Source organism: Schistocerca nitens, chromosome 8 (assembly GCF_023898315.1).
Source record: "Schistocerca nitens isolate TAMUIC-IGC-003100 chromosome 8, iqSchNite1.1, whole genome shotgun sequence".
In the NCBI taxonomy this organism is placed as follows: Eukaryota; Metazoa; Arthropoda; class Insecta; order Orthoptera; family Acrididae; genus Schistocerca; species Schistocerca nitens.
In genome coordinates, this window is record NC_064621.1 from 98,959,336 (window position 1) to 98,985,726 (window position 26,391).

Genomic DNA, 26,391 nt, shown 5'->3' on the forward strand with positions numbered 1-26,391 from the left:
ATTATGTACCCTAAAACATTAAATACTGTAACCTTTTGTGACTGTACCTATATAACTGGCATAGACAAATATAGTACTAAGTTTGTGAATTTTACAGTCAACACATTCACTATTAAGAACTTAAAACACATAACTGGGCTGTGGTATACATATTAGTATGGGGGTGGTTTGAAAAGATCTCAGAATCACCACGAGAGATCAGTGCTAGCGCAACGAGTTGTTCACGTGATATTCATTGGACTGTTGCCTGTAAACACATGCCATGTTTGGAAGAGAGCTGTGGTTGTGACGTGGCTCTGTTGTTGTTCCCGCATAGTTATTTGCGAAGATGGAAAAGAAAATCAAGATTCGAGCAATGATTAAGTACTTCGTAAAGAAAGGCGTGTAAGCAAAGGTCATTCACGTTGATTTGCAGAATACATTGGGGGACTCTGCTCCTTCGTATTTAACTGTTTCCAAGTGGACAAATTAATTTAAATGTGGTCAGGACAACTTAGATGGTGATCCGTGCAGTGGTCGGCCAAGATTTGTCACTACTCCAGATATCATTGCAAAAATGCACGAAATGTTCATGGAGGATCGTCAATTGAAAGTGCATGAAATTACTCATGTTTGCCAGATGTCATATGAAAGGGTATATCACATTTTAACTGAAGAATTAGAAATGAAAAAATCATCTGCAAGATGGGTGCTGTGACTCTTGCGCTGGATCAAAAACGCACGAGAATGGACATATCAGAACATGGCAAAATTACATGTAGTAAGATATGAATTGTTGCCACACCTGCCTTATTCACCTGATACGGCTCTATCAGACTTCCACCTCTTCCCAAAGCTGAAAATTTTTCTTGGTGGGTGAAGATTCATTTCAAACGAAGAATTGATAACCGGAGTTGACAACTATTTTGCATGCCTGGAGGAAACTCATTTTCGAGATGGGTTTAAGGCACTGGAACATCACTGGACCCAGTGCTTAATCTACAAGGACACTGCATTGAAAAATAAAAAAAGTTTCACTGAGGTAAGTACTCTTTTTCTATTCCGTTCTGAGAACTTTTCAAACCACCCTCGTATATACACTGTTTGATGCCATGTAACAACAAATGTATCTTCATTTTATTGATGAAGATGTTTACTGTACAGTTCACAAACTTTGCATTACTGTCCAACTATATAGGTACATCTACAAATAATTATAATGTTTATGGATTCATGGTATATGAAGACAATGGCTCATCCTCACAAACACTGTGACTGATTATGTTAACCAGAAGATAATGCATGATGTTTTACCTTCTAGGCAGTTATATCTTCCCTCCTTAAATACTTAGAAGCATGCACAATATATTTTCTTTAAATTTGCAGTTTTGGGTTTCAATTTTATCTTTTCCTTTTTAACCCTTGAGAAGTTGTGTCTATGTATAAAGTGCACCGAACACAAATAAAACTGTTTTGCAGCATTCCATTGTCATTTCACAATGGCAAGCCCATACTTATTTCTTCATTATCATTTCAGCTAACACAGTGATAAATTGTGTTGTCATACAATCATGCGAGCAGTGGTAATGTAAAATAAACAGCGAGGCATGTCAAAAAAAATTTACAATCCATGCAAGAAAATGGCCCACATTATGAACTAGCAGCAGAATTCCACAATGAGGCAGTTGTCTACAAGATAATGAGTAATCAAATAAACTGTGGAATCTGATGCAACTGTGCTGTTCAATGCTTTGAACAGGACACTACTGTCATGTAACATCCGTCCATGGCAACAAAGTAATACAATGACAGTTTATTTCCTTATTGTTTAATTTGTGGCATCTCTGATGCGAAGCAACAGTTCTTTGCCTATGGTCTTTGGTTTTGTCTTCTTGTCTTTGTGTTCTAGTGCTATGTTTGACAGCCATCTTTCTGTATTCGCTCTATTAAGTGACAAAATAAATGTCGTTTCGATCCTAAAAGTGCCTTGTTATGGTTCAATGCCATATGCCATGTAAAACCCATAGTGGTGACCCCAACTTCAACGTTGTGCATTTGGGAATTATTTTGTCCTTATTTTCATCAGTAACGGAGTCTGTGTGCCGGCCCACAGTGTCTTGAGAACACTGGATCTACCAGTGTCGTTTTGTGCAAGTGCGTCACACCCTATCAATTGTGCTTGCGTTTTTAATAGTGTTCCTAATGTACAGTTGGTTAAAAGTGAACAATTTACTGGCCCCTGCCATGCCAGAGGCCACTTAACCGTTGCCGGCCCAACGTAAACACCAGCAAATGCTACTACGCAGCAGGGCTTGCCGCCCAGACATTGCATGCAGCTCACTGACATTGTGAACGATAATCATGTGAAGAACGTTGTGTTTCACCATCGAGTTAGGCAGTTGCCTTCCAGTTGGTTTGCTGTGCAGATGCAGTTAGAGAACTGTACTCCGAACGCTCATACGCGTGGGGTCACATATTCTTACTTGCCTGACGTCATTGCACCTCCCCCACATGGCGTCTCGGCGACACAGGTCACCTCAGCCATGCCGGTTGCTGCAACCATCACTCCATGGCCACATCGAGATCACTTTCTGCCTGCTCTCATAATGGCACCAGCCGTTTCTTCCGTGTCAGTTTCGGGACCAGGTCCACCTTGGCTGTACCACAACCACCTCCCTTCCGCCCATTGTTGCAACGGCACCAGCCGTTACGCTCACACCGCACCTGCCTCCAGGCCTGCAGTTGGGACACATTGTGCCATCAGTTGCACTGGCCCTCTCCTCTTCGTGTGCTGTGTTCTGCACTGCCAGGGAGGGGGGGGGGGGGGGGGGGCTCTGTGGCATCTCTGAAGTGATAGTTCTTTGACTATGCTCTTTGGTTCTGTCTTCTTGCCTTTGGGTACTAGCACTATGTTCGACAGCCATCTTTCTGTATTCACTCTATCAAGTGACTAAGTAAGTGTCGTTTCGATCCTAAAAGTGTGTTATTACAGTTAAACGCCACATAAAACCCACAAATTAAACAGTCCGTTAGCACATATTGTGTAAGATTATTTAATTGCTGTTTAATAAAACTAAGATGAAACTATGATTTTGCTCTTACATGTTTATCTTAGTAATATACAGACAGCTACTCTTTACATGTGTACAAAGTACTCGTGTTATGAAAATCGGTGCATCCACTTGAGGGTTAAGTTAGCTTCTTCATTCTGGTTCTTAGCCACATTAAGATATATAATTGACATTTTATGCCTTATCTTTATATCTTTTCAGTGCCTAACAAGACGCACTCACACAGGGTAATGCACAGTGCACTAGCTTAGCAGGCAGAGAGGTGGGCCAAACCTGGATTGAATCTGCACAGCAGATTAATGGCCATGGGCTGGTGCACTGACCAGCCAGAGAATTGTTTTTGGGTAGTTCTCCATACTCTTTTAGGAAAATGTTGGGCTGTTTACCAACTTCCACCTCAGAGCATGATACACAAACAGTTAAAATATGGTAACACACATAGTCAATGCCGCAAGATGGATATATAGAGAACATATATGAGGATATTGAAAGGGTAATACAGTACTAAAGGGAGTTGAAAACCTAATAGTTGGGGGGACTGAAGTGCAGTTGTGGGGGAAGAACAAAGGGTTACAGGAGAATATGGGCTTGTGACAAGGAATGAGAGAGGAGAAATACTAATTGAGTTCTGTGATAAATTTCAGCTAGCAATAGCGGATACTCTGTTCAAGAATCATAAGAGGAGGAGGTATACATGGAAAAGGCTGGGTGATATGTGAAGATTTCAGTTTTAGATTACATCATGGTCAGACAGAGATTCTGAAAATAGATACTGGATTAAGAGCCATACTCAGGAGCAGATAGAGACTCAGACTACAATATAATAGCGATGAAGAGTAGGCTGGAGTTTAAAAGATTAGTCAGTAAGAATCGATATGCAAAGAAGTGGGATACAGAAGTACTAAGGATTGATGAGTTACATTTGGAGTTCTTGAAGGCTATAGATTAAGCAAGAAGGAATAGCTCATTGGGCAATACAGTTTAAGAGGAATCCACATTTCTACAAAAGGCATTCACAGAAGTTGGAAAGAAAAACATAAGTAGAAAGAACGTAATTGTGGAGAAACCATGGATAACAGAAAAGTTGATTGATGAAAGAAGGAAGTATAAAAATGTTGACAGAAATTCAGGAATACAGAAATACAAGTCACTGAGGAAGTTAATAAATAGGATGTGCAGGGAAGCTATGATGAAATGGATGAGTGAAAAATACAAAGAAATCAAAAAAGAAATTATTGACTCAGCAAATAGGGGAGTCAAATGATCCTTCAGTGAAATTAAAAGCAAGAGTTGTAACATTAAGAGTACAATGAGACTTTCACCGTTAAATGCAGAGGAGAGAGCAGATAGGGGAAAGAGTACACTGAAAACCTCACAGAGGGTCAAAATTTGTCTAATTTAATAGAAAAAGAAACAGGAGTCAATTTACAAGAGATAGGGGATCCAGTATTAGAATCAGGATTTAAAAGAACTTTGAGGACATCAGATCAAATAAGGCAGAAGGGATTGACAACATTCCACCAGAATTTCTAAATCATTGGGGGAAGTGGCAACCAAACAACTATTGATATTGTGTGTAGATTGTATGAGTCTGGCAACATACCATCTGACTTTCAGAAAAATATCATCCACAAAATTCCAAAGACTGCAAGAGCTGACAAGTGCGAGAATTCTCAGAGAATCAGTTTAACGGCACATGCATCCAATTTGCTGACAAGAATAAGATACGGAGCACAGGAAAAGAGAATTGAAGATGTGACGATCAGTTTGGCCTTAGGAAAGGTAAAAGCACCAGGGAGGCAATTCTGATGCTGTGGTTGATAATGGAAGCAAGACTAAAGAAAAATCAAGATACGTTCATAGGATTTGTCAACCTGGAAAAAGCGTTCAACTATGTAAAATGGTACAGATGTTCGAAATTCTGAGAAAAATATGGGTAATCTACAGGGAGGAATGGATAATATACAATATCTACAAGTACCAAGAGGGAATAATAGGTATGGATGACCAAGAACGAAGTGCTCAGATTAGAAAGGGTGTAAGACAGGCATGTATCTTTTTGCTCCTACTGTTCAACTTGTACATTGAAGAAGCAATGATGGAAATAAAAGAAAGGTTCAGGAGTCGAATTAAAATTCAGGGTGAAAGGATATCAATGATAAGATTCACTAACGACATTCCTATCCCAAGAGAAAGTGAAGAAGAAATAAATGATCTGCTGAGTAGAGTGAACAGGCTAATGAGAACAAAATATGGATTGAGAGTAAGTCAAAGAAAGACAAAAGTAATGAGAAGTAACAACAATGAGAACAGCAAAGAAACTTAACACCAGGAATGATGGTCATGAAATAGTAACTTAAGGAATTCTACTACCTAGGCCAAAACAACCAATGACAGATGGAGCAAGGAGGACATCAAAAGCAGATTAGCATTGGCAAAAAGGGCATTCCTGGGCAAGAAAAGTCTACTAGAATAAAATATAAGCCTTAATTTGAGGAAGAAATTTCTGAGCATGTACATTTGCAGCACTGCATTGTGTGGTAGTAAAATGTGGACTGTGGGAAAACAGGAACAGAAGAGAATCAAAGCATTTGAGATTTGATTCTACAGACAAATGTTGAAAAATTTGTTGGACTGATAAGGTAAGGAATGAGGAGGTTCTGTGCACAATCGGAGAAAAAGGAATATGTGGAAAACACTGACAAGGAGAAGGGACACAATGATAAACCATCTGCTAAGACATCAGGGAATGACTTCCATGGTAACAGAGGGAGCTTAAAAGGGCAAAAACTGTAGAGGAAGAAGAGGTTTGAATACATCCAGCAATTAATTGAGAATTTAGGTTGCAAGTGCTACTCTGAGATCAAGATGTTGGCACAGGTGGAGAATTCATGGCAGGCCTCATCAAACAGGTGAAAAGCTGAAGACAAAAAAACATATACACAGAACAAAGTTTACACAGTAAAAATGCAGATAGAACACACAACTTTCTTCGCTATGATTACCTTGATGACTGTGGAATCAGAAAGGGCACCTGGCCATGAAGTTAAATAATAAAATAAAACTTTATAAATCTTGAAAAAACGGACCCCTCATTAGAGCGGATAAATGCCAGGGAATATGAGAAGAAGCAATGTTCTCTAATGAAAAGAATATTAATCACAGAGAAATAAATGACTTTTACCCAATTACTTTGTTCTTATATTACTGTAAATAATATTTTGAATTTCTAGCTAAGCTTCCTGACAATGTCCATCTTCACAACAACTAAAATAATAATGAGAATAATAATAAGACTTTTGTTGTATCTATGATACTGTAAATAAGATTTTGAATTTCTAGCTAAGCTTTCTGACGATTTCCTTCTTCACAAGAACTAAAATAATGAGAATAATAATAAGACTTTTGTTGTATGTCAGAACTTAGTAGAAATAGATGAAATAAAAGCCCCATCGTACGGCGTGAAGATGAAATTGAAGCAAAAAGAGAAGTAGATGTATGGAACCAATAGGCAGACAAATTTGGAGGGTGAGAGTAAGCATATAGAAGAGCAAAACAGTAGTGATAGCAGAAGGAAAGAATGAAGGAGGAAGATAAAACTGAACTGAAAAATTTAAGAATTGTCAAAAGTTTCAAATATTTGGGAAGTGTAATCACAAATGATGGCAAAATGGAATACAAAAAGCTAACAAATTCTATCAGAGTGTGAAGGGTACACAATGGAACAGACATTCAAAAGAAATGTGAAAATGAGTTACAGTAGCCTTATTAAGAACCCATTTTAGCATAAGTGGCTGGTACATTGACTACTACAAAATGAGGAAGAGTACAAAATCCATACAGCAGAGATGAAATTTTTTAGATGTAGTAAAGATAACACAACAAAGGATATGATCAAAAATGATGAGATTAGAAGGACATGAATATTGAAAGTTCAAGACAAGAGAGATAACTACACCGAAGTGGTACTGTTGAATGATGAGATTCAGAGAGAAAAGAGGGCCAAATATATATTTTTTTCTAAAGTTAACTGGAAGGAAACTTTGAGGAAGGACACAGAAATAACAAGTGTACAATCAAGTAATAAGCACAGGTTGGGAAGAGGGGGGTGGGGGGGTGGGGGGGGGGGGAGAGAGAGACAAGGGGGAGATGGGCAGAGAGGAAAAAGTAGAATAGAAAAGAGAAAGGATGAGATCTTTGAGATATCACTGTGGGTGTGGACTCAGACAGCTGAATGGGATCAAATGAAGTTGTGGGGGGGTATGTTACAGGGCCAGTTCCAGTACACATAACACTGAGAAGCCAGTGTTGGCAAGGAACAGAACAAAGAATCCAAAGCATTCAAGTAAAGAAACAGGGACAGTTCCAGTCTACAAAACACTGAAAAGTTGGGTTTTGTGAGGGACAGGGCAAAGGATTCACAGGGTTCATGTAAAGAAAAAGGGACAAGCATGTTGGTCTCAGTGTGGCAGTATCTGAACCAGGGTGGCCAACTTTGGCGGTCATGCCCACATAAAAGCTTACCTACAGGTTGAAATAGAGCTGACATATGATTCATTCCTTCCTTCACCTACCATTTCTGTAAATCCCATCACAAAATAGAGCCTTTGGGGATGCAGTTGAGCAAAGTTGTATAATATGAACACTTGCTTCATCTGGAATTTACATCTCTGTGTCAAAATATTCTGATGAATTGAAAGAGGAGTGTCCAATAAGGTACTCTAACTTTGTTACTGAATGTCTGATGGTTCACAATTTCCTATCTGATTTTTGTTGGCAACCTGTTAAACATCTTCGTAATAGAATATAGAACTCCATTCTGAATACTAGAGAGGAAAGGAATTGAGGTGAGTTTCATAGTTCATTACAGATTCACTATTATCATATACAACTAGCAAGTAAATGTGTTGCTATTTGAATATAAGAATCCCAACTTTACACAGTATTCTTAGTGTATATTTCCAGGGACTTTTCCAACTGTGTTATCCCAGAAGATAATGAAATAGGGCAGTATTTAGTGAAAGTATGCTATCAATCCTGTATGCAGGTTAATAAATAGAGTGATTCCTAGCTGAAAAGCAGGCAGAATTGAGATTTTTATATAATTCATCCACTTTCTGACGTCACCTCAGCGTGTTATACATGTAGGTACCTAAGAATTTCACACATGAACTTTCACTTAGTGTGTTCTCACTGATCACAACTTTTGCCTCCTGTAAGTTGGTTTTGTTTATCTGGAATTATATAATATCACTGTTTTGCAAGACTAAGAGTCAGGCTGCTGGCTGTCCACCATTTGAAGGCCTAATCCACTATTCTCCTGGCTGTTTACAGACACAGTGTTAGTATACTTGTCTCATCACCAAACATAGCAGTTTTCATAGTTCTCCAGTGTCTTTGTTACACCATGTATTCGGGTGAAATGAAATGATCGTAGGACACTGACAGCCGGGAATCCACACTTGGGGGCGTTCAGCTGCCGAGTTGCAAGTCCTTTCAGTTGGCGCCACATTGGGTGATTTACATGTCAATAATGATGAAATGATGATAAGGACAACACAACAACCAGTCCTTGAGTGAAGAAAATCTACAACCCAGCTAGGAATCGAACCTAACCCTGCTGCCAGAGATGCTGCTCACCCAGCTAAGGAGGTGGACATTTACTCAGCTGAAGAATAATGATGGATTAAGTAACAAACTTTGTGAAGCAACATGTTTATCTTTCCAAATACTGAATTTTGTTTTATTTTTGTGGTAGCATTTGTAAAAAAAGTGCCTTTTGGCTCATGTTTTTAAAGCATGACTATCCATGTGACTGCATGGGACTGGAAATGATACAGCATGTGCTGTAAAGGAGCATGGGGCATGTTTTGCACTGAGTATTTCAAAAATATGTCATTACCTGATACTTTGTAGATTGAGGATTGTTGAATACCAGTTTTGGGACAATGAGAAGGATTTAGGGAGGAAAATTTTTCATTTTGGGGCAAGATTAAAGGTAGTTAATGTCTACAAGAAGATGAGATTAAGCTGTTCCTTTACAGGGTGGTACTGGGTAATAAAGGAGAAGCCGTGTGTGCCACTTTGCTGGTTGGAGTATTTAGGAACACACATTTTCCATAAGTTACCAGCAACCATAAAAGTTTTTATTACTAACAAATTTAGGTTTATTGAGGAACCCAAATGATTTATTGGTGACAAAATCCTCCAGTTCTACCAACAAGCTTCTTAGTAGAACCAACTGAAGTATACATTATTATTAATAATATCAAGAATCTGTGGGAGGAACATTAGTATATCTTTTTTTTTTAATTCATATTATGTAAAAATTTTTATGATACGTTCTACACCCTACAGGATCTCCACACTAGGGATCTAGGGTGCAGAAAGTTTACCTAGTTTCATATAATCTTGCCTAATCTACTAGCATTCTGAGGGTCTACAGTGCAAGAGAGCTGACAATTGACCAGGTTTAGAGAGTAACACTTGCCAACTAGAGCATCAACATAATGTATAATGGATTGCTCCATTCTGCAAGTGTTCTATCCACTGTGGCTGTACTGTAAGGCTGTGACTAACTGATGAGGAAAGCACGACATTTACTTATGTGGAGGTACTGTTGGCAGGTGTTATATTTATGGAGGCTTTCATGGAGCCAATGGGGGCAACGGGTTTGGCACCAAGAGGATGCTGGAAGAGAAATTGTCTATGACAGTATGGGCATGGATAAGTGGGATGTTACTGTCTATGGAGACATCCACAGAAAAAAGCTGGTAGCCAGATGGTAATGGGGTACGGATGATGGGGAGGAAGTAAAGGAAGTGGTCTATCATTTATACTCTTTTATTTTGAAATTTAGTAATTTAGGTAAAACTTTATTAAGGATAATCTGTGGTCCTATCTCAATGTGTAGCATAGGTGTACTACCTGACTAGTCCAAAGTAAAGCTCGGTTGGCTTTTCAGATGAATGGTAACATCCATAAAGAATGAGAAACTAAAACAAGTTGCAAAATACTCACCGCCTCCATCTGCAAGTAACTTTATTTTCATCAGATTTATCTGAACAGTCAGCAGTTCCATCACAAATTTTGAAGTGTTCTATGCATTCTCCATTCTGGCACTGGAAGTTTTGTGTTCTGTAATTTTGTTTTGGTTAGTGAAAATCCTTATGCTGACTTATCTGTAATTGCAGACACCAGAAAATGAGAATCACTTACCCACAGTCCTGTCGTTTTACTCTGGACACAGAATTTTCTGCTATAGGTGAAACTATTGAAGAAATGAAAAAAGCTTTTTTTAGAAATATTGGTATTCAAAAACTTATGAAGTTGCTAGATGGTAAATAAACATAGATTGTACAAACACACAAGTGCAATCTGCATATTTGAGTTTTTGTCAGTTGGTGAAAAAATTTGTAGGACATTTCATAGGTAACAAAGGTAAATCTACATCTACAAACATATTTCACATGCCACCGTAGAGAGCATGGCAAAGAGTGCCTTGTATCATCAACAGTCATTTCCTTTCCTGTTTCAATCACAAATGGAGTGAGCAAAAGATGAAAGTCTAGAGGCCTCCATAAGAACCCAAACTTCTGTTGACTTGGTGGCCTTTACACAAAATATACATTGGCGGCAGCAGAATCCTTTTGCTATCGGTCACAAATGCTGGTTCTCTAAATTTTATCAACAGTGTTTTGCAGAAATAACATCAGCTTCCTTCTACAGATTCCCACCCAAGTCCACATAGTATCACTGCAATACTTGCATGTTCATCAAACCCACAAGCACAATATCCAACAGCACACTTCTCATTTTAATTGCTTTAGTGTCTTCCTTCAATCTTGTCTGTTGGGAATCCCAAACACTACAGCAGTACTCAAGAATGAGAAGCACTAGTGTCTTATATTCATTCTCTGTTATAGATGAGTTACTTTTTCCTAGAATTCTCCCAATAAACATAAAGTCTACCATTTGCTTTCCCTGATGCTGTCCTTACATGGCCGCATTCATTTTGCTTTGCAGTATTTTGCCTAGATAATTTAACTGAATAAACTGGCAAGCAGCACACTATTAATACTGTATTCAAACATTACAGTACTGTTTTTCCTAATCACCTGCATGAACTTACATTTTTCTACATTTACAGCAAGCTGCCACTCAACACCCTAAAGCGTGCAATGAGTGGTTTTTTCCACTTTCAAAACAGTCATACTGTGTGCCGGCTTAATGCTGCATCCACAAACAAAGTCCAAGTAATTGAATACATGTGATAATGTGACAACTCATTTATTAACAGTAACATATACACACAAAAAAAAAACTTATAAAATACACACTCAAAACGTCTGCGAGGATGATTGTGCAACCACGGTGAGCGGCTCGACCACTAATCCTGCAGGGCACACACTCTGATCAATCATGCAGTGCAGTCTTGCAGGACAATGGACATGTGATCAGCCAAGCATGTGAATTGTCTCCTGTCTTGTGGGTACCATTTAATTCACGGGCGCAAGAAATGCAGCAAATGAGTAGTAGCTGTCCGGTTTGCATACATGACTGTGGGCAGGGGCAGCAAGTGTTGTGTTCAATTCATACGGATTGCGGCTCGTGAGATTGAAGAATGGCGTAGACGTCTGTGCAGTCTCAGTTGGTAGCTTGCATTGCTGTCTCTCTTTGTGTCCTGCGTGGTCATGGGCATCACATCATTGCTGAGCTTTGGGTTAATGGTACTTCTGTGTGGGGGCACACTGGCAGTGTTGCCTGCAATTGCTGTGCTGTCATCCATGGCTGTGATAACTGCTGCTACACAGATTCCCCCTTGGCTAGCGGACCTCGATAGGCGTGAGACGCAAAAATGTTCCATCTGCAGCTAGCGTATGTTTGTGCCTTGCGTGCTTGTAGTGACATCAGCACGAGCAGAGTGGTGGCGGGAGCCAACGTGGTGGCCGTACCTTATCTAGGTGCAGCATGACATACGTGCAGCACTTTAGGTCTGTGTGGATGGAAGCTGTTCCAGCACCATGTTGCATCAGTAGTGGAGTTGGAGGCCAACCAAGTGAGTGTGAAGGCATTCTGCTAGTGGCAGGGTCGAGGCGTCATATAGTAGTGAAACTGAACTTCCTCCATGAATTCTCTGGGGATGGAGAGTGACTGGCTGTAGATGAGGTTTGCAGGTGAGATGCCAATATCTTCCTTCAGGGTTATTCACAGTGAACAGAGTACAAGAAGGAGACCCTCTGTTCAGCTGGTGTTGTGGCACATCAGAGATTCCTTCAGCATTTTGACCATGCCATTAGATGGCACGTGGTAGCTTACATGCAGTGCAGCCACGTGCCACACAGTCGGGTGATGTGTTTGAACAGCACACAGTCAAACTGGTGGGCGCAGTCTGTATTTACGTGCTGGGGCAGTTGATGTGCACCACCCAGGTGTCAACAAAAGCAGTAGCGACCATCTCAGCAGTGATGTCCTCTATGGGCACTTCCTCTGGCCAGCAGGTAAAGCAGTCCACTATTGTGAGGAGGTAGTACTTGCCTTGGGACAGAGGAAATGCACCTACAATGTCTGCGTGGACAAGTGTGATGCAGCGTGTCATGTTGGGAAAGGTTCTGCAGTGTGCATTGGGTGTGTCTACTGATTTTGGCAAGCTGGCATGCCGTGCAGGCATGTGACCACTGATGGCAATCCTTCCAGAGTCCAGGCCACATGAAATGGACTGCCGAGGGCGACACTATAGTGTGTGCAATGGGATGTGATAACTGGACAAAGCTGAAAGCACTGTGCTGAAATTTCTCCAGGAGGAATGCGCAATGTGTGCCTGTTCTAACATGACACCAAACTTTCCGAGAGAATCCAGGAATGGCCACTAGTTCTAAATGTAGGCAGCTGGAGGTGTCGGTATTAGAAGCTGTCCATTTGGGTCACCCTCCTGTTTATGTGTGATGTCTTCGAAGTTCACCTGGTTGGACATGACAGCACAGTCATGGGACAAGCAGTTGGCAACAATGTTGTCCATCCCGTAGGCATGGCAGATGCCCATTGTAAACAAGGACACATACTCCAACTGGTGTAGCTGGTACAGTGAACAGTTGGTGGTGCTGATCCAGAAACTGTGTGTTTTTAGTTTATGGTCAGTGAAGATAATGAAGGGGCAGGCATCTACTGAAGAACTGAAGTGTTTCACTGCCGGATACACAGACAGTTGCTATATTTGTACATGCTCCAAGAGTGTTGTGACGTCAATAACTTCCCCGCAAGAAGAGGCTGAGTGGCTGCCAGCTGCCATCAACGCATTGTTGGAGTGCTGTGCTAATGGCAGTCTGGCTGGCATCCACAATGACAGCCAGCTCTGCATTGTGTATTGAAAGGGCGAGCAGTGCCACTTCGGTGAGGCACTGTTTTGACCCAGTAAAGCTGTACTCCACTTCGTCAGTCCAGGTAATGGGAGACCTCCTTTCTGCAGTGAGGTCACATTGCACTGCAGTCACAGGTTCAAGCAGCATGGCAGCGTTACACAGACAGCGTCAGTAGAAGTTGACCATCCTGAGATGATGACAGGCCTTTGTGAGTTTGTGGACATGGCAAGTTCATAACTGCCTGTGCTCTGTCTGGCAGAGGTGTGGATCCAGTACAGGTGATTAAGTGTCTGGAAAATTCTGTCTCACTGACTCCAAACACACATTTCAGCAGGTTGGAAATTATTGTTAGGTGGCTGCAGTGGAGATCGGATGTCTTCTAGAATACAAGGATGTCATCATGACATCAAAACAGCATTGCAAACCTCGCAAGATGCCATCCAGGAAATGCTACCAAGTCTGGGCAGCATTACTAAGGCTGTACGTCATGAACATGCTCTCAAAGAACGAGAAGGGGGTGATAGCTGCGGTTTTTTCTACATTCTCAGGTGCTACGGACATCTGTGCATATGCCTTCGCACAATCAATTTTGCTAAATACAGTCACACCTCCCAGAATTCGCTAACATCCAGAGGTGTGGCACTGGATATATGTCTGGCACTGTCCTTGAATTTAGTGTGCAGTAGTCCGCACATGGGCACCACAAATGTTCCCTTTTAAGCAGAAGACCATGAGCTGCTTGATGGTCGGACGATGCCTTGTCGAAACATTGCCTAAGACTCGGTCTTTGCTACCACGTGCCTGTCAGGTGGAGGGTGATGTGGACAGCACATGAGATGGGAGGGCTGGGGAGGTATTAATATGTTGAATGCTTGACATCGCACGGTGTCCCAGACACGCGAGTTAGCTCCAGAAATTTGTTTAGAACGTCTGTGAATGCTCCAGAGCATGCCACGGGTTTAATGGTGAAGAAGCCAGCCTGCCACCACTGCCCTGCTATCGTCAGACTCATTGTAGAGTCCATTGACTGGGCGTTTGCGATATCTGCCAGCAACTTTTAGTGTCCGAGGAAATCTGCACCCAGTATCTGTTCATTGACATCGGGCATAGTGAACCTCCACACGAGTGTGTAGCATAGTCCTAGATCCACATTCCGGTATTGGGTGCCGTACGTTTTTATGGCGGCACTGTTTGTCATCATGAGTCAGTGTTTAGGCCTCCCTGCAATCTCTTAGTATGGTTCTAGGAAAAATTGATAAATCTGACCCAGTGTCTATGAGGTACCTCACACCTCCGTCCCTTTCTGTCACAAACAGACGCCGATGAAGAACTGCAACCGAGTGCATCTAGGTCCGATCACAGCTGGCATTTTGGTGCAAGCAAGGAGCGCGACCTGGTGGTTTAATTTCCAAAACGTGGGATACCAGCAGATTCCACTTGGAGCCTGCTACGGCTTCAGCAGGTACGGTGGGAGCAGTTGCCGCTGCTGCTGCATTGCCTGCTGCGTGAGCCAAACCTGCTGCTGGGATGCCTGCCGCCCTCCTGCCATGAGCATGCCAACCAGTCGACCTATGTGCTGAGTGCTGCCACCTTAGCGGCCAAATTCTGCAGAAGATGCTGCAAATTAGTGTCTGTTGCCAGAGCTGTGGGAGGCATACGTTAACGTAGAGTGAAGGTGGCTGCCGGGGTAAGGCCTCGAAGGCAGCTGGCGATGCGATGCTCGGTGCCATTGCCGGCACATTGTGCACCCTGTCCACCTGGTCTGCACGACTATGACGGCTTGCACTCGAGCGGGGAGGCTGCGCACCCAGATAGCACACGACAACAGATCTGGAACTGAGTCTGATGGCGTGAGGCCTCCGGTCACCACATTCTTCTCGGTGCAACAGTTGCTGTAGTTGCCTTACTCGCTGCTCCTCAGACGACAAAAGATGGCATATCAAGTCCGCCTTAAGCTGCTCGTAGGAGGGCTGTAACGGTGGGACAGAAATTATGTCCCGTACTTCGGCCGAGGAACTCTGGTCCAGCTGGCTCGAGAAATGTCCAAATTTCGCGAGGTCACATGTTATATTATTACTCACAAGGGAACCTCCCCATCGCACCCCCCTCAGATTTAGTTATAAGTTGGCACAGTGGATAGGCCTTGAAAAACTCAACACAGATCAATCGAGAAAACAGGAAGAAGTTGTGTGGAACTATGAAAAAATAAGCAAAATATACAAACTGAGTAGTCCATGTGCAAGATAGGCAACATCAAGGAGAATGTGAACTCAGGAGGGCAGTGGTCCCGTGGTTAGCGTGAGCAGCTGCGGAACGAGAGGTCCGTGGTTCAAGTCTTCCCTCAAGTGAAAAACTTACCTTCTTTATTTTCGCAAAGTTATGATCTGTCCGTTCGTTCATTGACGTCTGTGTTCACTGTAATGAGTTTAGTGGCTGTGTTTTGCGACCGCACCGCAAAACCGTGCGATTAGTAGACGAAAGGACGTGCCTCTCCAATGGGAACCGAAAACATTTGATCGCAAGGTCATAGGTCAACCGATTCCTCCACAGGGAAACACGTCTGATGTATTCGATACGACACTGGTGACGGCATGTGCGTCACATGACAGGAATATGTTGTCGACCCACCTAACTTGTACACTTGGCGAATGGGTAAAAAGGTTCTTCTACCTTGCCCGATTTAGGTTTTCTTGTGGATGTGATAATCACTCCCAAAAAAGTGATGAAAACATAAGAGCTTGTCACATAAACTGAAAAATAAACTTTTCACTCGAGGGAAGACTTGAACCAAGGACCTCTCATTCAACAGCTGCAGAAGATGCTGCAAATTAGTGTCTGTTGCCAGAGCTGTGGGAGGCATACGTTAACGTAGAGTGAAGGTGGCTGCCGGGGTAAGGCCTCGAAGGTAGCTGGAGATGCGATGCTCGGTGCCATTGCCGGCACATTGTGCACCCTGTCCACCTGGTCTGCACGACTATGACGGCTTGCACTCGAGCGGGGAGGCTGCGCACCCAGATAGCACACGACAACAGATCTGGAACTGAGTCTGATGGCGTGAGGCCTCCGGTCACCACATTCTTCTCGGTGCAACAGTTGCTGTAGTTGCCTTACTCGCTGCTCCTCAGACGACAAAAGATGGCATATCAAGTCCGCCTTAAGCTGCTCGTAGGAGGGCTGTAACGGTGGGACAGAAATTATGTCCCGTACTTCGGCCGAGGAACTCTGGTCCAGCTGGCTCGAGAAATGTCCAAATTTCGCGAGGTCACATGTTATATTATTACTCACAAGGGAACCTCCCCATCGCACCCCCCTCAGATTTAGTTATAAGTTGGCACAGTGGATAGGCCTTGAAAAACTCAACACAGATCAATCGAGAAAACAGGAAGAAGTTGTGTGGAACTATGAAAAAATAAGCAAAATATACAAACTGAGTAGTCCATGTGCAAGATAGGCAACATCAAGGAGAATGTGAACTCAGGAGGGCAGTGGTCCCGTGGTTAGCGTGAGCAGCTGCGGAACGAGAGGTCCGTGGTTCAAGTCTTCCCTCAAGTGAAAAACTTACCTTCTTTATTTTCGCAAAGTTATGATCTGTCCGTTCGTTCATTGACGTCTGTGTTCACTGTAATGAGTTTAGTGGCTGTGTTTTGCGACCGCACCGCAAAACCGTGCGATTAGTAGACGAAAGGACGTGCCTCTCCAATGGGAACCGAAAACATTTGATCGCAAGGTCATAGGTCAACCGATTCCTCCACAGGGAAACACGTCTGATGTATTCGATACGACACTGGTGACGGCATGTGCGTCACATGACAGGAATATGTTGTCGACCCACCTAACTTGTACACTTGGCGAATGGGTAAAAAGGTTCTTCTACCTTGCCCGATTTAGGTTTTCTTGTGGATGTGATAATCACTCCCAAAAAAGTGATGAAAACATAAGAGCTTGTCACATAAACTGAAAAATAAACTTTTCACTCGAGGGAAGACTTGAACCAAGGACCTCTCATTCAACAGCTGCAGAAGATGCTGCAAATTAGTGTCTGTTGCCAGAGCTGTGGGAGGCATACGTTAACGTAGAGTGAAGGTGGCTGCCGGGGTAAGGCCTCGAAGGTAGCTGGAGATGCGATGCTCGGTGCCATTGCCGGCACATTGTGCACCCTGTCCACCTGGTCTGCACGACTATGACGGCTTGCACTCGAGCGGGGAGGCTGCGCACCCAGATAGCACACGACAACAGATCTGGAACTGAGTCTGATGGCGTGAGGCCTCCGGTCACCACATTCTTCTCGGTGCAACAGTTGCTGTAGTTGCCTTACTCGCTGCTCCTCAGACGACAAAAGATGGCATATCAAGTCCGCCTTAAGCTGCTCGTAGGAGGGCTGTAACGGTGGGACAGAAATTATGTCCCGTACTTCGGCCGAGGAACTCTGGTCCAGCTGGCTCGAGAAATGTCCAAATTTCGCGAGGTCACATGTTATATTATTACTCACAAGGGAACCTCCCCATCGCACCCCCCTCAGATTTAGTTATAAGTTGGCACAGTGGATAGGCCTTGAAAAACTCAACACAGATCAATCGAGAAAACAGGAAGAAGTTGTGTGGAACTATGAAAAAATAAGCAAAATATACAAACTGAGTAGTCCATGTGCAAGATAGGCAACATCAAGGAGAATGTGAACTCAGGAGGGCAGTGGTCCCGTGGTTAGCGTGAGCAGCTGCGGAACGAGAGGTCCGTGGTTCAAGTCTTCCCTCAAGTGAAAAACTTACCTTCTTTATTTTCGCAAAGTTATGATCTGTCCGTTCGTTCATTGACGTCTGTGTTCACTGTAATGAGTTTAGTGGCTGTGTTTTGCGACCGCACCGCAAAACCGTGCGATTAGTAGACGAAAGGACGTGCCTCTCCAATGGGAACCGAAAACATTTGATCGCAAGGTCATAGGTCAACCGATTCCTCCACAGGGAAACACGTCTGATGTATTCGATACGACACTGGTGACGGCATGTGCGTCACATGACAGGAATATGTTGTCGACCCACCTAACTTGTACACTTGGCGAATGGGTAAAAAGGTTCTTCTACCTTGCCCGATTTAGGTTTTCTTGTGGATGTGATAATCACTCCCAAAAAAGTGATGAAAACATAAGAGCTTGTCACATAAACTGAAAAATAAACTTTTCACTCGAGGGAAGACTTGAACCAAGGACCTCTCATTCAACAGCTGCAGAAGATGCTGCAAATTAGTGTCTGTTGCCAGAGCTGTGGGAGGCATACGTTAACGTAGAGTGAAGGTGGCTGCCGGGGTAAGGCCTCGAAGGTAGCTGGAGATGCGATGCTCGGTGCCATTGCCGGCACATTGTGCACCCTGTCCACCTGGTCTGCACGACTATGACGGCTTGCACTCGAGCGGGGAGGCTGCGCACCCAGATAGCACACGACAACAGATCTGGAACTGAGTCTGATGGCGTGAGGCCTCCGGTCACCACATTCTTCTCGGTGCAACAGTTGCTGTAGTTGCCTTACTCGCTGCTCCTCAGACGACAAAAGATGGCATATCAAGTCCGCCTTAAGCTGCTCGTAGGAGGGCTGTAACGGTGGGACAGAAATTATGTCCCGTACTTCGGCCGAGGAACTCTGGTCCAGCTGGCTCGAGAAATGTCCAAATTTCGCGAGGTCACATGTTATATTATTACTCACAAGGGAACCTCCCCATCGCACCCCCCTCAGATTTAGTTATAAGTTGGCACAGTGGATAGGCCTTGAAAAACTCAACACAGATCAATCGAGAAAACAGGAAGAAGTTGTGTGGAACTATGAAAAAATAAGCAAAATATACAAACTGAGTAGTCCATGTGCAAGATAGGCAACATCAAGGAGAATGTGAACTCAGGAGGGCAGTGGTCCCGTGGTTAGCGTGAGCAGCTGCGGAACGAGAGGTCCGTGGTTCAAGTCTTCCCTCAAGTGAAAAACTTACCTTCTTTATTTTCGCAAAGTTATGATCTGTCCGTTCGTTCATTGACGTCTGTGTTCACTGTAATGAGTTTAGTGGCTGTGTTTTGCGACCGCACCGCAAAACCGTGCGATTAGTAGACGAAAGGACGTGCCTCTCCAATGGGAACCGAAAACATTTGATCGCAAGGTCATAGGTCAACCGATTCCTCCACAGGGAAACACGTCTGATGTATTCGATACGACACTGGTGACGGCATGTGCGTCACATGACAGGAATATGTTGTCGACCCACCTAACTTGTACACTTGGCGAATGGGTAAAAAGGTTCTTCTACCTTGCCCGATTTAGGTTTTCTTGTGGATGTGATAATCACTCCCAAAAAAGTGATGAAAACATAAGAGCATGTCACATAAACTGAAAAATAAACTTTTCACTCGAGGGAAGACTTGAACCAAGGACCTCTCATTCAACAGCTGCTCACGCTAACCATGTGCCTATCTTGCACATGGACTACTCAGTTTGTACATTTTGCTTATTTTTTCATAGTTCCATACAACTTCTTCCTGTTTTCTCGATTGATCTGTGTTCAGTATTTCAAAGCCTATCCACTGTGCCAGCGTATAACTAAATCTGAGGGGGGTGCGATGGGGAGGTTCCCTTGTCAGGAAAACCTTTCCCACTTGGCCGAACCACACGAACACGTCACGAGGCCAAAAGGGGGCAACATAACCAACACTGGTTGCTGCACTGTTGTGCGCGTGTGAATCTTCGTGCATTGGCTCTGGGTGGGCAGATGCTGTGCGTGTGAGCTCTGCCTGCAGCTCGCTTTCCAGGGACCGACGCCAACAGCTCCATTGTTCTACTGCACTAAGGGGACACACTAAAAACACTGAGACACACATAATGAAAAGGCGCACAAAAGGAATAAACGTTCAAGACCCAAATGTTGTCTGTGCAAAACTATGGGCGAGCACAGAAACGTTCGAAAGCGAGTCCACTCCTGGTCACTCACGTCAACTACGTCCACAACAACGTGTTTTTGCCTACCAATGCTTACGTCTGGGTCACCGCTGAAGCGTGCAGTGAGTGGTTTTTGCCACTTTCAAATGTGTTTTACAGTGAGCTGGCTTACTGTCATGCCCACGCACTAAATCCAAGCTGTGGGCACATGTGACGGTAACTGAATACTTGTGATACCACAGCAACTCACTTATTAACAGCACACCTAAAAACTCGAAATATACACACTCGAAATGTCCACGAGGGCGATTGCATGAACGCATTGGATGGATCGACCACTGATCCCAGAGGGAACACACTCCTTTGATTGAGCACGCATTGCAATCTCATGGTCACAGGAGGACAATGGACGAGTGACCAGCTGAGCATGCTAACTGTCTCCTGTCTTGCGGATATTGTTTAATTTGCAGGCACGACAAACACTGCGGACGAGTAGCAAATTTCCGGATTGCATACATAATGGGGAGGGTGGGGGGGAGCGGGGGGGAGTGCGCAATGTGCTGGAACCATGTGGACCGCGGCTTGCAAGATCTGAGAATGGCATAGACGTCTGTGCAGTCTTAGCTGTTAGCTCGCATTGCTGTCTGTCTCTCTGTGTCCTGCACACCCCGAGGCACTGCATCGTTGCCAAGCTTTGGCCTAATCATACTTCTGTGTGGGGGCGTGCGTGGGTGAAAGTAAGCCCATTTACTGTGTCGTCTGAAATTGCTGTGCTGCCATCCACGGCTGCAGTAACAGCTGCCTCAATACCAACTAGAAATTCAGACGCAGATGCACATCAGCATTTGCTGGTATGTTGTGTGCACTGTCACAGTGTTGTAATTTCAGTGGTTGCACATGTGATGGTTGGCACTGTTACCAGTGCTCATTTGTGCTGTGGTAAATGCTGTGATTTCAGTGTTCATCCATTGACAGATTATGCACAATGTCTTCAGTGGTTGCTTACGTGACAGGCCTTGTTCAGTGACTAAGTAGTCACTCCTGTGATGCAGGCTGTGGATATGGGAGGAGGGGCGGGGGTGGGAGGGGGCGGCGAGGCTGCAGGGGGTTCAAATCCCCCCCTCCAGATCAATGAAGCACCTTTATTTTGGGACGGGGGGGGGGGGGGTGTTGGGTTGTTTGGGGGAAGAGACCAAACAGCAAGGTCATCGGTCTCATCGGATTAGGGAAGGAAGTTGGCCGTGCCCTTTCAGAGGAACCATCCCAGCATTTGCCTGGAGCGATTTAGGGAAATCACGGAAAACCTAAATCAGGATGGCTGGACGCGAGATTGAACCGTCGTCCTCCCGAATGCGAGTCCAGTGTGCTACCACTTTTGGGAGGGAGGACGGATGTGTAAAGGTATCATGTTGAAATATGTCAGTTATTACACTGAAGTGCCGAAGAAACTTGTATAGGCATGCGTATTCAAATACAGAGATATATAAACAGGCATGCCTATATAAGAAAACAAGTGTCTGGCGCAGTTGTTACATCGGTTATTAATGCTACAATCACAGGTTATCAAGATTTAAGTCAGTCGGAACGTGGTGTTATAGTCGGCGCACAAGCGATGGCGCATAGCATCTCCGAGGTAGCGAAGAAGTGGGGATTTTCCCATATGACGATTTCACAAGTGTACTGTGAATATCAGGAATCCAATAAAACATCAAATCCCTGACATCGCTGAGGCTCGAAAAAGATCCTGCGAGAATGAGACCAATGACGACTGAAGAGAATCGTTCAACGTGACAAAAGTTAAACCCTTCCACAAATTGCTGCTGATTTCAGTGCTGGGTCATCAACAAGTGGGAGTGTGCGAACCATTCAACAAAAGGTCATCGATATGGGCTTTCAGATTCACTCTTGTACCCTTTATGACTGCACGACGCAAAGCTTTACACCTCGCCTGGGCCCGTCAATATCGACATTGGACTTTTGATGATTCGAAACATGTTGCCTGGTCAGGCAAGTCTCGTTTCGAATTTTATTGAGTGGATGGACGTGTACAGGTATGAGACAACCTCATGAATCCATGGATCCTTCATGTCAACAGGGGACTGTTCAAGATGGTGGAGGCTCTGTAATTGTGTGGGATGTGTGCAGTTGGAGTCATATGGGAGCTCTGATACATCTTGATACGCCTCTGACAGGTGACGCATACGTAGCATACTGTCTGATCACCTACATCCTTTCATGTCCATTGTACATTCCGACGGGCTTGGGCAATTCCAGCAGGGCAATGCGACACCCCACACGTCCAGAATTGCTACAGAGTGGCTCCAGGAACACTCTTCTGAGTTTAGACACTCGCGCTGGCCACCAAACTCCCCAGACGTGAACATTATTGAGCATATCTCGGACGCCTTGCAACGTACTGTTCACAAGAGACCTCCACCCCCTCGTACTCTTACGGATTTATGGACAGCCCAGCAGGATTCATGGTGTCGTTTCCCTCTGGAAATACACTCCTGGAAATGGAAAAAAGAACACATTGACACCGGTGTGTCAGACCCACCATACTTGCTCCGGACACTGCGAGAGGGCTGTACAAGCAATGATCACACGCACGGCACAGCGGACACACCAGGAACCGCGGTGTTGGCCGTCGAATGGCGCTAGCTGCGCAGCATTTGTGCACCGCCGCCGTCAGTGTCAGCCAGTTTGCCGTGGCATACGGAGCTCCATCGCAGTCTTTAACACTGGTGGCATGCCGCGACAGTGTGGACGTGAACCGTATGTGCAGTTGACGGACTTTGAGCGAGGGCGTATAGTGGGCATGCGGGAGGCCGGGTGGACGTACCGCCGAATTGCTCAACACGTGGGTCGTGAGGTCTCCACAGTACATCGATGTTGTCGCCAGTGGTCGGCGGAAGGTGCACATGCCCGTCGACCTGGGACCGGACCGCAGCGACGCACGGATGCACGCCAAGACCGTAGGATCCTACACAGTGCCGTAGGGGACCGCACCGCCACTTCCCAGCAAATTAGGGACACTGTTGTTCCTGGGGTATCGGCGAGGACCATTCGCAACCGTCTCCATGAAGCTGGGCTACGGTCCCGCACACCGTTATGCCGTCTTCCGCTCACGCTCCAACATCGTGCAGCCCGCCTCCAGTGGTGTCGCGACAGGCGTGAATGGAGGGACGAATGGAGACGTGTCGTCTTCAGCGATGAGAGTTGTGGTGTCACCGCCAGACACCACACTTGCTAGGTGGTAGCTTAAATCGGCCGCGGTCCAGTAGTACATGGCGGACCCGCGTGTCGCCACTGTGTGATCGCAGACCGAGCGCCACCACAAGGCAGGTCTCGAGAGACGTACTAGAACTCGCCCCAGTTGTACAGACGACATTGGTTGGTTGTTTGAGGTTTAAGGGACCAAACAGCAAGGTCATCAGTCCCTTGTTTCAAATATACTCCATTCTGCTAACGGGACATCTCAGAAAAGGCAGAACAATAAAACGGAAAAAGGGAAAAAACGTAAAAGGGCAGTCACGTTGTCATTGATAAAAACAAATGAGGGAAGTCGGCAAGAGAACGAACCCAACACTATGCGGAAGCAGCATAGGCAAGACCACCTGTGACTTAAAAGGAACAACTGATAGAATGTAGAAAGTACATATGGGAATAAAAATGACTAACCAAGCCGTAAAAAAAAGGGTAAAAACAGAGTAAAAGTGGAAGAAAAGAGGATTCCGGTCAGGGAGGTGAATCAGGAATCTCTGAACACTGCCTAGAGTGGGAGACACCCAAACACTCACCGCCCTGCCCCAACACCAGAGAAAGATTAAAAACCTTAAAACAGAATAAAAACCACTCTCCCGGAGGAAGCCGAGAACCAGAGAGACCATCCGGGAATCGTCAGCCAACATCAAAGGTAAAGTGTGGGGGAGTCTGTACTTAGCACGCAGAGCCAAAAGAAGGGGGCATTCAACCAAAATGTGGGCCACTGACTGGAAGGCTCCACAACCACATAGCGGGGGCGGCTCATCACGCAAAAGGAAACCATGGGTCAGCCTGGTATGGCCAATGCGGAGACGACATAGTGTGGTCGAGTCCTTTCGGGAGAGGCGAAAGGAAGAACGCCACGGGCCTGGTGTCACCTTAATTGCACGAAGTTTATTAGACAGTGGAGTAGCCTCCCAAGAATTGGCCCATGACTGTGCGAAGTGGGATTTGATGTGAAGCCGTAAATCCGCTGCAGGAGGGGTTACGGAAAAGGGGGGGTAAGTAACTGCTCCCCCAGCCAAACGATCAGCGAGCTCATTACCCAGGATACCCACATGGCCAGGGACCCATAGGAAGTCAATGGAACAAGCAGCACGGTGAATATCAGCGAGATGGTCATGGATGGCAGAGACCAAGGGATGGCGCGAAAAACACCGGTCAATAGCAAGAAGGCCACTCATCGAGTCCGTACATAACAAAACGCGGTTGTGTTGTGATTGTTTAATAAAGGTGAGGGCCTGGGAAATTGCCATCAATTCCGCAGTAAACACCCCACATGTAGGTGGCAGCAGATGATTTTCCGTTCCAACAGAGGACGTGAAGGCATACCCAACATGATCAGCAGATTTAGAGCCATCAGTGTAAAAAACAGCATCCCGAAACTCCCATAAAATTTGGCGGAAAAAGGAACGGAACACCACTGGGGGGATGGAATCTTTCGGACCTCGGCGGAGATCCATCCGAATTCGAGGCCGAGGAACTAACCAAGGAGGGGTGGAGGGGAGGGAGCGAGGAAGACAGGACAAAGAAGGAAGCTGAAAATCACGGAAAAGAGACGCAAGGCGCAGCCCAACCGATAAACCCGCCCGAGGGCGGGAGTCGGGTGGGCGACGTCCTTGGTCTGGGAACAGGATAGAATAGGAAGTATGAGTGGGAGAAGAACGGATAGTGAGGGCATAAGACACCAGAAGCGGGGACCGCCGAACAGAAAGGGGGGGGGGGATCCCAGCTTCAACCAGGAGACTATCAACAGGGCTAGTAGGGAAGGCACCGGTGGCCAAACAGATACCACGATGGTGGACTGGATCCAGCACGTGCAGTGTGGAAGGAGCAGCTGAACCATAAACTTGACAACCATAGTCCAACCGAGACAGAACGAGAGCACGATAAAGACGGAGGAGGAGGGAACGGTCCGCATCCCAAGAGGAGTGGGCAAGGAAGCGAAGGACATTGAGTTTACGGAAACATCCTACCTTCAGGAGTCTGATATGGGGCAGCCAAGTGAGCTGCTTGTCGAAAAGAAGACCCAGGAAACGAAACCGTGGAACCACAGGCAATTGTTGTGCAGCGAGATAGAGCTGTGGATCAGGGTGGACCGTAGTACGGCGACAGAAGTGGACCACCCGCGATTTTAAAGGAGAGAATTGAAACCCGTGTGAGAGGGTCCATGCAGAGGCACGCCGTATAGCCACCTGGAGCTGCCGTTCTGCAGATGCCATCGAGGAGGAACTAACCCAAATGCAGAAATCATCCACATACAGGGCAGGGGCGACCAAGGGACCGACAGAGGCCACAAGTCCATCGATAGCAATGAGGAAAAGAAGGACACTCAAGACAGAACCCTGTGGGATGCCCGTCTCCTGGGTCCGTGGAGAACTAAAAGCAGTACCAACTCGAACTCTGAAGGACCGATGGATCAGGAACTGGCGGATAAAAATCGGGAGTGGGCCCCGAAGACCCCACTGATGAAGGGTTAGTAAGATGTGATGGCGCCAGGCCGTGTCATAGGCCTTGCGAAGGTCAAAAAACACTGCAACCAAATGGCGGCGCTGGGAAAAAGCCTGCCGAACTGCGGATTCCAAACGGAGTAAATGATCGATTGGAGATCGTCCCTCTCGAAAGCCACACTGGTAAGGGGACAATAGATCCCGAGATTCGAGGACCCAAGTGAGCCGACGGGCTACCATCCGTTCAAGTAACTTACAAACAACATTGGTCAAACTAATTGGCCGATAGCTGTCAACAGATAGGGGGTTCTTACCAGGCTTAAGGACAGGAACCACAATGCTATCCCTCCACTGAGAAGGG

The 26,391-nt window shown here is 45.1% G+C and overlaps 1 protein-coding gene across 1 annotated transcript in view; it reads right to left on the reverse strand.

The window, feature by feature from the left end:
• The window catches only part of LOC126199421 (modular serine protease-like), a 125,240-nt gene extending 110,277 nt beyond the window's left edge, over window positions 1–14,963 (reverse strand). The window contains exon 1 of the mRNA XM_049936338.1: window positions 14,860–14,963. Within this exon, the coding sequence (XP_049792295.1) occupies window positions 14,860–14,963 (104 nt within the window). The remainder of the gene's footprint in view (window positions 1–14,859) is intronic.
• Between the last annotated feature and the right edge of the window lie 11,428 nt (window positions 14,964–26,391).